Here is a 16,007-nt window from a genome sequence, read left to right on the forward strand (position 1 = left end):
GTACTCAATAAATGTTAACTATTATTCCTGTATTGTCATTACTGAATTTCTCTCTGTTGCTCAAAATAAGGTTTACATCGTGTATGACAAATGAAATCCCTCAGGCTATGAAGATATAGTGTTAATAAGAACTTAAAGGGTAAGAGGGGAGAAGGGTTTTCCAAATATCTATTTGATTTTTATAGATTGAACTAAAAAAAAGTCATATATTAAACAATCTCAGGAAAAGTGAACAAAGAAAAACCATTAAATTTTTAAGTTTTCTACCTTGGAAATAGGAGCAATTACAAATGTCAAAGATTAAGAGGCCAAAGTAGCTTAATACAACAAAAATATATAGGTTACAACAGTGACAATTAATTTGATTTATTTATTTTAGTATTTCATATACTTTGTGTCAACTCAGTGATAAACTAAAAATAAGAAGAAAATACAGTACTCTAGCATCAATCAAAATAAATAAAGTTTATTATAAATTGTAGCTTACTAAAGCACTGCCAAATATAGTTGAATTTTAAAAATCGAAAAGTATGTAATTATTTCATAGTAGTATCAGATGCCATCATTCTAATGAAAGAAATTACAATAAGAAGTCCTGGGTTCAAATACTAACTCTAAACTTTATTCTATGTTTAACTTTGAATAAGTTATATAATCATCTAAGCCTTGCTTCTAATTTACAAATTATGGAAGGTATTACTATTGCAGTGTGGTTTTTAATAACAACGTATAAGTTTCACAGAGGTAGATATCATGGTTTAAAACAAGGTTTTGGTGTCAACAGACTAAGACTGAGTCATGGTTGTCTATTTATCCTGAGCAAGTTTCTCAATGCCTTATCTTTAGTTCCCTTACATTTGAAATGATGGAAAATAATACCCACCTCATGCTGTTGTAAGGATTAAATTAAGCAGGACAAATTAAGAGCTTAGCAGTGCCCAGAACACAGAAAATACTAAAGAAACAAACAAAAAAAGCTATTAATACCTTCTTAAGTTTTTCAATCTGCCTATTTCGCACTGAAGTATTATCAATTGCCAGAACTTCTACAGCATCTTCTTTTTCCAACTGGTACTTATTTACTCCAACGATTACTTCAGAGCCTGGTAATTTCCCAAAGAAATATTTTATTCACAAATAATTAGCTAATTGTAATGCTTTGGTTATAATGTATTTTCCTTATAAATTTAATATCTTTAAGTAGTATTCTTAATTTTTAATGAAATTTCAATATAGATCAGCAAATCCCAATATAGGAAGGGGGTGTGAGAGTAAAGAAGGGGTAAATGTCAGAGTCTCTGTAAGAAAGATTTTCATTATTTTACCAAACTATTAACATACACTTTCCCATAATTACTAATAAATCTTCTAACACTTCAAAATAACAATAAGAGAAGTTGCCATAAGGTAGAGAATTAATATCCGGTAGCTTTTCTAATATTTTCTTTAATTCAGCCAATCGCTTTTAAACAAAATAAATAACCCTTCTACAATCTGTAAGTAGTAAATCAAAATTACAAAGATACTTCCTTACATGATAAATAATATATTTTACGTCAAACTACCAGATTATTACCTTATATAAAACATTCCACACCCCCTACCCCTGGTTATACTCCTTCATAGTTTCTTCATAGCACCTATTATGATCTATAATTCTTTATTTACTTCATTTTCCTCTCTTTTACTAGAATGTAAGATCTGTGTGCAAAGAGGTCATGTCTGTCCTGTTCACAGTTGTATGCCCAGACATAGAAAGTGCCTCATATAAATTAAACCAAAAAAGTATTCACTGAATGAATACTCCAATGCAGAGAGCACTGTGATCTTCAACAGCAACATCTGCAAAATGTTAATGACATCTACCCACAAACATGTACATATATACAATGGGTAGACATCCACACACACTTTGTACCTATGCTTGCCTGTGTGCATCCACGTATGCAAAATACAAACACAGATATATTTAGATCTAAGTATGAGAAAAAGTTTACCCAAGTTCCATTTTTATTATTTTTGTTTTATTAATTATACATGTTACCTTCAAACAGAAATAAATTTCTTCTTAAATGCTGGATTTCACATATGAACTTTCTCACTATCTTACCAGAATCAATTCTAGCTTGTCTTCGGGCAGCACATTCTTCAATTCGAAGTTTAGGTATTCCCTCAGCTACAGCTTTGGCCATTCCACCCATTTCTTCAATTTCATTAATGAGCTAAAAAGAAAAAAATTGACAAAACTAAAAGAGGATATTAAAAATGTGTATAAACTATATAAATTTGTTATGATCATTATATAATTACTAATATTAATAAAATTATAAACTATCTGTTAATGTTTCATAAGAACATAATTAAATAAACATCAAAGGCATTAATTAGAATTTGTGTGTTTATAGTTACTTGAAAAGACAACAGAAAAGTTAACAATTATATTCTGAAAAACACAAAACCTCTTGTCTTAAGAGAAAATTAAAGACAACATCAATTCTCTAATCTTTACTTTTAGTTACACATAGTTTTCATAATTACATAAAGTCTCTTAAGAAAAATATTTTTTTAAAATGCAATTACTTTTGATTTGAGCTGCAGAGAAACAACGTAACCTCATCTTTAATGAAACAAGGAAACATTTAAACCTTCAATCATAGCTTCATATATGAAGGCAGAAAACAGCGGAATGATGACTTAGCACAAAGGATCAAGGTGAACTTGCTTTTCCCTGATGAAATCAAGAAAGAAGAATCTCTATTGGATTCTACATAAGTGTAAAATGAGAAGCTAAAAAGAGGAAGACAGTTTGGGAGGTGGTTACCCTTCTCTCATTCTGTCAGGAGAACCAAAATTTACTACTGTCTACAAAAAATGAATTCAATATGCAATGAATTATTAAACACCAAATCACAGAGAGAAGTAAGGATTAAATGTCTTACTGAAATAAAAGCCTATACTCTGACTAAAGACCAAAAACAAAAAGCACAGAGAGGAAACAGAAACAATACAGGACGCAGAAGAAAACTTCAGAAAATAAGATGAATTCAGAATAAAAAGGGATTCTACACTAATGAAATAAATTAACATGACATTAATTATAAGGGAGAAGTTAGAAAACAAAAATGAGCACTATGGATTTAAAGTATAATAAATGAATGTAAAATACTTAAGAGACATAGAAAGTTGACAAATCTTTAAGAACACTAAATAAAAAGGCAAACAGATGTACTATAGAAAACATAAGAACATCAGCATATTATTGAAGGAGGTCCGTAGCTTATGACTAGGAGTTCTAGAAAGAGAAACCACAGAAAAATGGCAAGAAAAAAATTATCAAAGAAATAATACAAGAAAATTTCCTAGAGCTATTAAAAAAAAAGTATGTATATAGTGTATATATATATATATATATATAATAGCTCTAGGAAATTATATATATATATATATAAAGGTGAGATGAAAAAGACCCAAGGTTCAGTACCATGTAGGAAAAAATACACCAAGTTATACATCAACACAAAAAATAAAGAAGAGATCCCAATGCTTCAGAAAGAGATCCTGAATGAGAATGACATCAAATTTTTGATCAAAAATATTGAAAGCCAGAATAAAAATCTAGAATGAAAAACAGATCAATGTTTATAAACTTGCTTATGAATTTCCTAAATGGAAATAATGTCAAATTTAGACTACCAATCAAGTATAAAAATAGAATAAAGACATTCTCAAACAGGCAAAGTTTCAAATAATTTATCTCTCATGCACCATTTTTAGCAGGTTTCTGTGAGATGTACTTCCAAATAACCAAGAGATAGAAATGGGATTCAGGATTCAGAATTCAACACAGGAGAAATGAAAATGTTTTCCTAGTATAATGGCAAAGAGGAATGAAAGAACAGCAATAGTGAGCAGAACTAGAGAAAAAAACAATTTAAATCAAATGAGAACATTAGAAGATTTCAGAAAAGATTACATTGAAATATAATTCTATTGGCAGTAAGAGGGGAAAGAAAGAAGGGTTATGAATCAGCCAAAATCTAAACTACGCTACCAGGAAAGCAATAGATAGTGTCTAAGGTCTCATGAACAATGTCTACAGTTGATACAATTAGAAGAAACAGTATACATGTGATTTCAAACTATGCAGATAAAAATAAGCAAAGTATATATCTTACCCCAGGAAGCAGGAGAAAAAAAGTGGAAGATCAAAAACTGTTTTTTGTAAGCTTTTTTGTTTTTTGTATGAGCTGTCTTTTTAATTCTTCGAATAAAATACTTTAATACAAATACAAATGTATTTTTTAATGGATTCAGTTTTGAAAACTATAAAATCAAATCTGAATTTCCCTTTTTTGGCTAACATTGTGTAAACTGTGATATAAATCTGTAAGGATATGATTTATAAATTTAAAATCCATAAATCTCCACTTTTAAGTTTTAAAATCTGTAAATCTTGAAAACAAAGTTGCAAAGTGGAAAATCTTACCTTTAAGGCAGCATTGTAAACATCATTTGTGAGAGATTCCATCATATAAGAACCTCCCCACGGATCAGCCACTTTGGGAATCCCAGATTCTTCCTGAATGATGATTTGTGTGTTCCTGGCAATTCGAGCACTTTTCACAGTTGGCAAACCCAAAGCTTCATCAAAAGAATTTGTGTGCAAAGACTGAGTCCCTCCAAACACAGCTGCCATTGCTTCTATTGCAGTACGGACAATATTATTGTAAGGATCCTAAAATATTTGATAAAAACAAAAAGTCAAACAAACAGGTGATAGATTTTGCAACTATAAACGGCAACATGATTAAACAGCAAATGTTGCATACTTGCTATGTCAATTTCCATATTAAGCTTCAAAATAGCAAATAAATTTAGACAAATTTGTTTAGAAGCCAGGATTAGAAGAGTCAGAGTCAGTGTTTAATGCTTAATCTTCTCTTAAGCACTAAAACATTATCTCTTAAAATCCTCTGAAATTATAATTCACTCTCTCCTAATTATTTTGGCTACCTCACAGTATCTACCACAATGATGTGTACAAAACAGGCACTGAATAAATGTTAATGAAACAGATGAACAATGAACTGAGATATCGGAAATTCGAGTTCTAGTTTATTGTATGCCTAATTGTGATTTGGGCAAGTCATTAGATCTCTCTGAACTTCAGTTTCCTTAGCTGAAAAAATAAGCAGGTTAAAATAAAATTGATTATTAAAGTTCCTTCCAACCCTAAAAAAAAAAATCTCTATTTCTCCATTTATAGGAACCTGAAGTTATATTTCATATAGAGTATAGTAGTTGTTATTCAACATTTAAATGTATAAAAGCAATGTAACTTTGCACATATAAATTTTTAAATATATCAAAATAATATGTAAAGAGAACATGTATAAAAACAAGGCCTTCACCACACAATTTTTAAGAGAACAAATTTAATTACCCAATTAAAAATAGTCACTTTAAACAGTTTGTTTTTATGTTGCTTAAACATATAACTGTAACACATAAAATATGTATGTGTATATTGAATTATTTTTAAATAGGTAGTTTTATGCTAAGAATTATAACTCTTAAAATTATATGAAAGTATTAATGACTTTTGCTTATTCCTCACGATTAAATTTTGTTTACTTTGTTTTATTTTTTTTTTTTGAGACTGAGTTTTGCTCTTGTGGCCCAGGCTGAAGCGCAGTGGCAAGATTTCAGCTCACTGCAATCTCCACCTACCAGTTTCAAGCGATTCTCCTGTCTCAGCCTTCCAGGTAGCTGGGATTACAGGCAGACACTACCACTCCTGGCTAATTTTGTATTTTTAGTAGAGACAGGGTTTTGCCATGTTGACTAGGCTGGCTTCAAACCCCTGACCTCAGGTGATCCACCCATCTCAGCCTCCCAAAGTGCTGGGATTACACACATGAGCCACTGCACCCAGCCTTGTTTACTTTTACAAAAGTGTTTCAACACTATATGGAAGCTAGTATATAAGTGATTTTATATTGTTAACCACTAGAGGCAATTTTATTTATTTCTTTATTTATTTATTTATACTATGTATGAATACAAATGTAAGTATACATTATGCTTCAGAATATTTATGATTTTCAAATATTAACAGATTGCTTCTTAAATCTATTTCCTGGTTGTGACACATTGCTCAGAAAAATATGTATATATTTACATATATATATATTTACATAACTTTATTAAAATTCTACATTTAAAATTATATATACACCTGCTCAGTAAGTGACCATCCGGATGTCTGACAATGTGCTCTTAGAAGAAGAGATTTCGAGTTTTTAGGCTGAAACATTTTCTCTATTAAGTGAGCCCAAAGTCTTCTACCAGCTCTCATCTTTGCTATTTCCATATAGAAATTCATTCCAATTCCCCAGAAGAAAGACAACCTAAAATAGTAATGTTAGATCCAGAATTTAATTAAAATTAACAACATGGAACAGAAAATAAAACGAATTATATCACACACTAGAAAATCAAGGTCTATATTTTAAATTCAAACAACTTAATTTGAATTAAGATCAGTGCATGTATATTTATGTAACTTTAAACCTAACATAAAATTACAGTTTTATGCATGTGGAAGAAATTTTGTTTCAGGTAAGAATTATTCACTTTGCAATTGGTTTTCTTTAAGAAAGAATCTCTTCTTGTGTCCCTCATTAAAGAAAGATTCTATTTCTTTAAAAAAAATATTTTAGGAATACTCAATAAGTAAGAAAGCAGTCACCTATAAATGAAATAAAAAAACAAATTTGCTCTATTTAAATAGCAAGAAGGTGTTCTGTAAAAGAATGATTGTGCATTTGGTCTAGGCATATACTTCTCCAATTTGTGCCTTCCACCACTCCCTTTATCTTATATTCTGTACTGATTTAAACATTTAGGTCTCTCTCTAAAGGCACAAGGCTTGCAAATCCATTCCTGATACATATTTGGAAGGTTTTGTTTTGGTTTGGTTTGTTTTTGTTTTGTTTTGTTTTGGTTTGGTTTGGTTTGTTTTTGTTGTTTTTGAGACACAGTCTTGCTCTGTTGCCCAGGCTGGAGTGTAATGAGGCAATGTCAGGTCACTGCAACCTCTGCCTCGCAGGTTCAAGCAATCCTTGTGCCTCAGCCTGCCAAGTAGCTGGGATTATAGACAAGGACCACCATGCCCAGCTAATTTTTGTATTTTTAGTAGAGACCAGGTTTTTACCATGGTTGCCAGGCTGGTCTTGAATTCCTGGCCTCATGTGATCTGCCTAGCTTGGTCACACAAAGCACCAGGATTATAGGGGTGAACCACCACGCTTGGTCTTAGAAAAAGCTCTTAACACAGCAGTTCTCAAATATTTTGATGTCAGTTTCCATTTTCACTCTTAAAACTTCCTGAAGATTCCCAAGAATTTATTTCTTTATTTGTATAGTATCTATCAATATTGTATTTACTAGTTCATTTAAAAGGAACAATAAGGAAGGGCACAGTGGCTACTGCCTAGAATCCCAGCACTTTAGTAGGCCAAGGCAGGAGGATAGCATAGCTTGAGCCCAGGAGTTTGAGGCCAGCTGGGCAACACAGGGAAACCCCATCTATACAAGAAAATTTTAAAATTAGCCAGATATGGTGGCACACACCTGTATTCACAGCTACTTGGGAGCCTGAGGTGGGAAGAAGGCTTGAGCCTGGCAGGCTGAGGCTGCAATGAGCAGTAATCATGCCATTGCACTCCAGCCTGAATAATAGAGCAATATCCTATCTCAATAATCATCAAATCAAATCAAAATAAATCCACAACATATTAACATTAGTAACATTTCTTATGAAAAATAAGTATGCCTCTTAAAAATATATATAATAAAAGCATCATTCTTTTACATTTTTGCAAATCTCTTTAATGTGTGGCTTAAGAGAAGACAGCTGGAGTCCTGTAACTGTTTCTGCAATCTGTTGCAGTATCACATGCCATGTAGCTTCTGAAAAACACCACTACAAATTCTTGAGAAAATGAAAGTGAAAAAGGTAAATAAAGCTCTAATATAAGCATAAAAATAGTTTTGATCTCAGATACCCCAGAAAGAGTCTTAGCAATGCCTAAGTGTTCTTAGATCGTACTTTGAGAACTGCTGTCACAATAAGTAAACAAATCCCTGGTATAAAGGAGCATTTCAGTAGGCAATGAAACATAGCTTCTGAAGGCAGAAGCTATGTTTTCTACATGTTGTTTTGTCAGCATATTGGCTAGTGTTTGGCATAGCAAAGCTTAGCTAGTGAATGCTATACTGACTGAACCACTGAATGACTTTTGACTTCCAAATTTAAATATTTCATAAACTTCATTTAAGTTTTTCCATATTTTTCACATAACATTATTAAGAAACTGTTGTGAAACAAAATGTTTTCGACAGCATGGTGGATCCCAAAACATTACATTAAATAGTGCAACAGAGAAAAAAACATAATAGATGAATTTCGCTTTCTAAAATGAAAAAGTAAGAAAAATAAAAGAAAACTGTCTCAACATTATGTTTGCATTTTAATATAATTTGTTAAAATGTGCAACTTAATTGTGTTCTCCAAATAGCGGGACACAACATATTCCTTGAATTTACAAAGAAGTATGGCCAAATTTAATTCTAATTTTGTATTAAAAATAGTATTGTTTTTTTCTGTCATTATCACTCAGTTAAAATATAAGAAAATCTAAACCTAGCCTGACATTTATATTTACAAATTCCTGTTATCAATATATAAAATGGTCCTATGCATTTCTTAATGTTGGAACAATGTCTAGGTTTAATTTACCCACCTTGGTGCAAATTCATCAATTGTCAGGCCAGCTTGGAGTCCAGTTCTAGAGTACTCCAATCCATCTGCTAAAGTATAGGCCAGTTCCAGAATGGCATCAGCCCCTGCCTCCTGCATATGGTATCCACTAATTGAAATTGAATTAAATTTTGGCATGTGCTACAAAAAAAAAATTATTACAGTGAATAAGTAAAAATATTAAAAGGTTCTATTAAATCCACTTTCTAAATGCAAATACTATTTTTAAATGATGTTCAACTCAAATATACTTGGTAGTTTATAATGTTAACAAAATATTTAGTGCTTACTTATTACATTTAATTTGCTTTCCAATTTAAATGGTTGGTCCATAAAACATCACCAGGACTGTACCTACTTTATTTTTCTGGTAGAAAGGAATTTGTACTAACCATTCTTCTAAAAGTTTAAATTGTGGAATTAGCTAGCTGAGGTTAGGAATGTAGCCTTTGGCCTGAGAACTAAATGAGGTATTTTTAATTTCAAACCAAGGACTTTGACCTCTTAAGAGGTTGTAGACCCAAACTTTGGGTTAATCTGCTGAAGATGTATAAATTTAATATTTACTGTTATTAATTTTCTACTTTGAATGAAGGCATTAAACATGAATAAGTACTCGGGAAAAAAAAAGAAAATGATTTGATTTTTAGTAATGTATGTTGAAACAAAATGGGATACAATACATGGCTTTAAAAATCAAAGATTTCAGTCTGATTTACTGTGACATTTAATACTCAGCATATCCCACACAGATTCTTTCCACCACAATCACTACAAAAACTGTATTTCCACTATTCCCCTAAAATTTCATGTCAGGTAGAATACATTAAGCATATCCTGCAGAGCCAAGAAAAACTATCCTTACCAAGAGTTAACCAAACATAAAATGCTTGCTAGGCAATGTTTGCTAGAGTTTGGAGATAACAGTAATTACTAGGGTTGATAGAGATAAAAAGGGTTGATGAAGATTTTCCCTGTGCCATGAAATAATGGTCTAACTTTAATGTAGGTAAGGAAAAGAAGCACATTGCTGGTAAGAAGCAAGGTGTGAATAATGGGGGAAAATATAAACAAACTGCTCACAGGAAAAGGAAGGAGGAAAACATGTTCCTGTGGAAGGACTTTTCCCATCATTCTTATTGGGAAAGATGAGTCTAATTCAGGGGTGAATATTAGGGACCTCCTTGAGATTGCAGATATAAGTGATATGTAATATCGTCAAATTCAGCTTTTAGCAGAAATGAAGCTGATATTCTAATCCCCATTTGCCTGATACTAGTGTCTGCTTCACAACTGCATCTGAATCTTTGAGGGAAATTTAAAAATGTAAGTAGAAGACACCCCTGATTCTAACAATTATTAGAGTTAAATTTTAAGAATAAAGAAAACACAGTAAAGATCTACTGCCCAGATTCCTACAAGTAATGACAGAACATAAAATTAGTACATTAAAAATAAAAAGTAATAATAAAAAAAATTCTAAATTTATATTATATTACTCAGACTCAGTCTTTAAATTAGGTTGTAGCATGTTGTAAAAATTCCTACATTCAAGAAACTAGAGGAAACATAAGAACCACAAAGTATACCTTTGCCGTATATTCAAAGATATCAGCAATAATTTTCATGGATGGTTCTGGAGGAAAAATGTATGTATTTCGAACCATAAATTCCTTTAGTATATCATTTTGGATGGTACCAGTAAGTTTATCTTTAGGTACACCTTGTTCTTCTCCAGTTACTATAAAATTTGCAAGAACTGGAATAACTGCTCCATTCATAGTCATGGAAACTGACATATTTTCTAAAGGAATTCCATCAAATAGAATTTTGGTATCTTCCACAGTGTCAATAGCAACTCCAGCCATTCCAACATCACCACGAACTCGAGGGTTGTCTGAATCATAGCCACGATGTGTCGCCAGATCAAAGGCAACGGATAATCCTTGCTGACCAGCTAAATACATAAAGAAAAATAATGTAAGATTCAAGAATCTGGAATCAAAGTAAAATGATTTACTTTAACACTACTGAAAATGTTCATTCATCTCATAACAGTATACTTTTATAACAACTATTTTTATGCTCATACATGTCAAAATAAATTAAATAATGATACTTCACTTCTTAAGGGAATCAGTTTTTCCCTTGTGCCAAAATACACAAATTTAGCTCTAGACCTCACTACAGGAAAGAATGGAAGAAACACAAATCTCAATTATCTCATTTCCATCTGAAGATTTGGTACTTGATTGAAATATTTCTAAAATTCAGGAAAAGATCTGCTGTTCATACATGGTAAAAATAACTCACATTTGTATGCTTGTTTACTTTTTTGTTCTTTTATCTAATATGGTCATAACAAGATTCTTGGCTAGTCAAATATTCTGGGAAACAGAATTATGACAATCATACACAATTCTAAAATAACTAAAATAGTCTATACTAAAAATAAATAAGTTCAACCTTCCATGAGCAATACAAACTTATAAATCTACAAGTTTAGCATTCAAACAATATGACTTTATTACAGATCAGAAAGAAGAAATAAGTTAATTTTCAGTGAATGAATGCCAGAATACACTGAAATATGTTTGTACCATGTTCTCACATTTACACCTTATTTGGGCATCATTTAACCTATCTTCTTCTCCAATTCCTATCCCAACAATATTAATTAAACTTTTTTCAAAGTCAAAGCTAATGTCTTCTTTTCTTCATGCAACTTCACCTCACCTAATTCCTTTTAAACAATGTGAATCTAAGTGTTGTTTTCTTTCAAAATTTTAGCACCTTATTCGAACTCACTTATTTTTTTGACCGCAGAAGATAAAAAAATACCCACTTTTTTCAGAGTGTAGTCTTTAACTACAAAATTATAAGTGAATATCATCTTTACAGAGATTAACCTAAAAAAAAGTCAACCCTAGGAGGTAAATGTCTTATCATAAATATTATGTCTTACATTAAAATCTCACCCTTAATATTGTCCTTATAGAACTTATTGCTTTCTTCCACTGTGCTGAAGCCAGCATACTGGCGGATGGTCCAGGGCCTAAAGGTATACATGGTAGGATATGGTCCACGTGTGAATGGCTTCACTCCTGGAAGTTCTTCAGGTAAGTCCTTAGTATCTCTCTTGGAATACAAGGGTTTTATAGCAATCCCTTCTGGGGTGTGCCATATTAGGTCTTCTGGGTTTTTGCCTTTCAGCTGCTTTTTAGCAAGGGCAGCCCATTCTGGGTGAAGGGGCTGTTGCTGGTGTAGAAGTCGTTTCCATATGAGCCTGGAGACTGATGATTCTTTTACTTGCTTCAGGTAATGAGGTGAAAGTAAAAAAAGCTGATTCTTAGCTCTTAACATGGTGGAGCATGGAAACATCCAACAGAAGCAAGAGCTGACCTAGAAAAAGAAACACAGTGTATAAACATTTAGAAGAGGGAGAGAAAATAGGAGCCACTGATTAGAATGAAACCGAAAAGGAAAAGGATGTATTAGTCTGATTTCATTTCTTCCCCTTTTCTGCTTCCTGCACCTGATATTTTATAACTTTGGCCCCTCTTCTCAGCAATTACTATCAGTGCTCTAGTTACGGTCTTTTTCCTCAGTAGCCTCTTAACTGGTCTTACTGTCCAATCTTCATCCCCTTCTACTCCATTTTATACAAATCCATTCTATACAATGGCATCAATGTAAATATGACTATGTCACACTCCCCATGAAATTTTTCAAAGCCACTGTATCATGTGGAAGATATACTATAGCCCCCTAATTTTTTCATTCAAAATGCTTTTATTAAATATCAGTTTATGACAGATATTACGTTGGGTAATGGAAAAAAAAGTAGTGAATAAGACAAACAGGCATTCAAGGCCTTCATGAACTGGTCTGTTTCCCCCTCAGACTCATCTCTGCCTTTGTCCTCTTTATGCATTTTTGTGCACTAGAAACACTGGATTAGCTACAGTCTGTTGTGCATATGTCAAAGTTTTGTGAATTTGCTCTTGCTCTTCCTTCTGCCTAAAATGTTCTTCTCCGGCTAATTCAGCTATTATCTCCAATAATAATGCTCAAAGGCATTATCACCAATTTGCAGTGTTTCTATGCGCCAGTAACATAGAAGGCTATAAAGACATCAAATAGAGAAGCAATTTTAATCCTTACAATACCCCTAAGAGATAGGTACTATTATTAGCCACATTTTACAGATTAGGAAACTGAGGCACAGAGGAGACAGCATTGATTGGAACCTATGCAGCCTGTTTCAAAAATCTTTACATCTAACCAATATGCTCACAACTCATCCCAGAACTCATAAGGTGAACTAAATGGCCTCTTCAGTAATCTACTTCTATACTAGTTTATAAATTGCTCCAACATTAAAACCGTATATTCCTGATATCTAGCATAGAGTCTTACACTAGGTGACTGGGTTCAATGTCAATATTTTGCAGTTGTAGAAACTGAGGATCAGAGAAATAAAGTTGCTTGATCAAAATCCCACCCCCACAAAGCAGTTAACTGTTCACCTGAATTAATAAAACTTGTCAGTCACACAGCCTAAACATATAAAGACTATTGTTTAAAAAGATATTGAGATACAAACATTAATATATAAACTCTACTATGTGTTTTTTATACCAGATAAGGCAACAAGTAAAGTGAGTTTCAAATTCTGTTTTCCATACCACTTCTTATCAGTTTAGTAAAGCTTAAATGAAATAAATGACACTTATGTGGGGTTGTTAAACAAGAGACATAAACCACTGGTGAGAATATTAACTATTTTAACTACTTTGGAAAGTAAACTGTCAATTTATATGAAATGCTTCAGAAATGTTTGTGCCATTCCACTGAGGAACATTACTTCTGGGAAAGATTCTGTAGTAATACATAAAATAGATGTTCTCTATAGTTTTATTTGTAATAGAGAGAACTTAAGAAAATAGTGTCTAATAATATATGAATAAATGAATTACAGCATATACAAATGATATAATTTATGTAGCTATTAAAATATCTTTAGAAAGCTGGCAAAACTAATCTTTGATGTCAGAATGGTTGCTTATGGTTGCTAGAAAACAACAGGAGCAAGAGGGGAACTTTTGGGGGTAATGGTCTTGATCTGATTGCCACTTACACAGATATATTCTGTTTGTGGACATTTATCAAATTGTACAGTTATGTTTTATGCAGTTTCTGTAAATATGCATAAGTAAAAAGTTAAAAATGTGTTATGCATAGTTTCCCCCAAAAAATGGAAACAAACTCAGAAAGTAGTAACTGAAAGACTCAAGACACATAATTATAAATACAACAGGTTCAACTATGTAAAAAGTTCATGGAACAGAGTCTAACTGGAAATGTAACAAAAAAGAGGCTGTGTGCAGTGACTCACGCCTGTAACCCCAGCACTTTGGGAGGCCAAAGTGGGTGGATCACTTGAGGTCAGGAGTTTCAGACCAGCCTAGCCAACATGGTAAAACCTATCTCTTCTAAAAATACAAAAGTTAGCCAGGCGCAGTGGTGCGCCTGTAATCCCAGCTACTCAGCAGGCTGAGGTACAAGAATCGCTGGAACCCGGGAGGCGGGGGTTGCACTGAGCAGAGATCATGCCACTGCACTCCAGCCTGGGTGAGAGAGCGAAACTCCATCTGAAAAAAAAGAAAAAAAAATCTTCTATTTTTTAAATATTAGCACAATTTTTATTCTGTTAAATCCATGAGGTCCTTGTCATCCATCTTTTTACAAGCCATCCACTATATTTACTAGCTTAAAAATTGGATGAGAAAAATAATGAAGCTACAACTAAATCATTTCAATAGTAATCCTGTAAAAGGTAATTTGAAAACCACCTGAGAATTATTGGCAGGAAATATCACACCCATTTCACGTTGGCTTTCCTAAATCTGAACAACTAATAGGAAAAAGCCCCTTATAAGAGACTTCCTGAAAAATCACATGTGAATTGGTGGGAGGCTGGAAATAGACACCATTTTTAGATAAAAACACAACTACTGTGGATGGCAATATGACCTCTCAATTTTCTCAGAAGACCATCAAGAGAGGCCTCAAGCATTCAAAGAAGCAACATGCAAAGCAAATATGTTACTGACAACTAAAATGTGTTAAAGAGCAACGATGAATCCCATTCCTACACCTCAAAAACAAATCAGTGAGAAAAAAATTCTGAACCAACAACTTTCAAGCTTTGTCTGTGGACATGTGATACCACATTAGTATATCAAAAAAGGTACTTCAGTGTTCAATCAGTTGGGTTAGGAGATGGAAACATAGGGCATGAAAATTATATTTGCGTAAGTAAATCATTAAACACAAAATTATACGGGGAAAAAATCAAGTGGTTTAAAACTTTACACACAATCGCTATCCAGGGCTTCGAGTTTCCCTAAGACCACCTTCTTTCTAGACAAAACTGAGAACGAGTTAGTAATTTAAGCTTTTATGTCAATTTAGACTTGTCTTTTCTGTTCTCTCACCCTTGACCCGTTTACACACAGAAAATCACTTATAGTTCTGCCAACTTTTACAAAAACCCTGACAATAACATAACCCACAACCTAGAAGGGAGGCAGCCATGGAGCAAGCTCATCCCTCTGAAATCGTACAAAAAGTGACCTCTGCCAACGGGAACACTTCGGGGTGCTTAGGTGGCCAGAGAAGGTAACAATATGGCCCCTGAAGTATTACAAGCACCTTCTTTTCAGCGGTACCGCCAATTGCGAAGGACCTCGCCTAAAACGAGAGGCTGGCTCGAAGGTGAAAATCTAAACCTAAGGAGAAGGCACTGAGTGGGATCCCGCCACAGTAGAAAGGTAAAGAAGACAGAAGGACAGAGTGGGAGAGAAAGGACAAAAGTATAGGGGTAGAGGAGAGACTGGAGCCAGAAGAATGAGCGATCCGAAAGGTGTACGGCCTACTCACTGGTAGGCCTGTTTCTGACTCCGCTGTGGGAGGGGGCGGCTGGACTTCTGCGTCCCCCGCCTTACCTGTCAGAGATCCACACAACCAGGCCTCCCCGCCCTCACCCAGCCCACACACAAAGCGCAATCGCTAGCGCCAGCCTGACGACTCTGGGGCGTGGGCCGACACCGCCCACCCCCCTCAGCCAATCGAATCGGGCTCTGACGGGCGCGTTCCTGATGACGTTTAGGGGTAGGGT

General features: G+C 33.5%; 1 protein-coding gene across 6 annotated transcripts in view; it reads right to left on the reverse strand.

Annotated features, from left to right (window-relative positions):
* Positions 1 to 15,891, reverse strand: part of MMUT (methylmalonyl-CoA mutase) — a 33,235-nt gene extending 17,344 nt beyond the window's left edge. For 3 of the 6 annotated variants that reach the window (XR_013534266.1, XM_008994553.5, XM_078369369.1), the window contains exons 1-8: positions 15,835 to 15,891; positions 11,803 to 12,226; positions 10,414 to 10,781; positions 8,808 to 8,965; positions 6,239 to 6,410; positions 4,487 to 4,735; positions 2,111 to 2,222; positions 988 to 1,103 (exon numbers count right to left, since the gene is read on the reverse strand). Coding sequence is in view for 5 of the 6 variants with exons in the window: in XM_008994553.5 (XP_008992801.1) it covers positions 988 to 1,103; positions 2,111 to 2,222; positions 4,487 to 4,735; positions 6,239 to 6,410; positions 8,808 to 8,965; positions 10,414 to 10,781; positions 11,803 to 12,205 (1,578 nt within the window). In the remaining variant the exon portion in view is untranslated. Of the gene's footprint in view, positions 1 to 987; positions 1,104 to 2,110; positions 2,223 to 4,486; positions 4,736 to 6,238; positions 6,411 to 8,807; positions 8,966 to 10,413; positions 10,782 to 11,802; positions 12,227 to 14,356; positions 14,479 to 15,769 lie in introns of all 6 variants that reach the window. The other 3 variants (XM_054254078.2, XM_035295862.3, XM_002746627.7) reach the window with 3 other exon arrangements.
* Between the last annotated feature and the right edge of the window lie 116 nt (positions 15,892 to 16,007).

The sequence above is a fragment of the Callithrix jacchus genome, chromosome 4 (genome assembly GCF_049354715.1).
Source record: "Callithrix jacchus isolate 240 chromosome 4, calJac240_pri, whole genome shotgun sequence".
Lineage (NCBI taxonomy): Eukaryota > Metazoa > Chordata > Mammalia > Primates > Cebidae > Callithrix > Callithrix jacchus.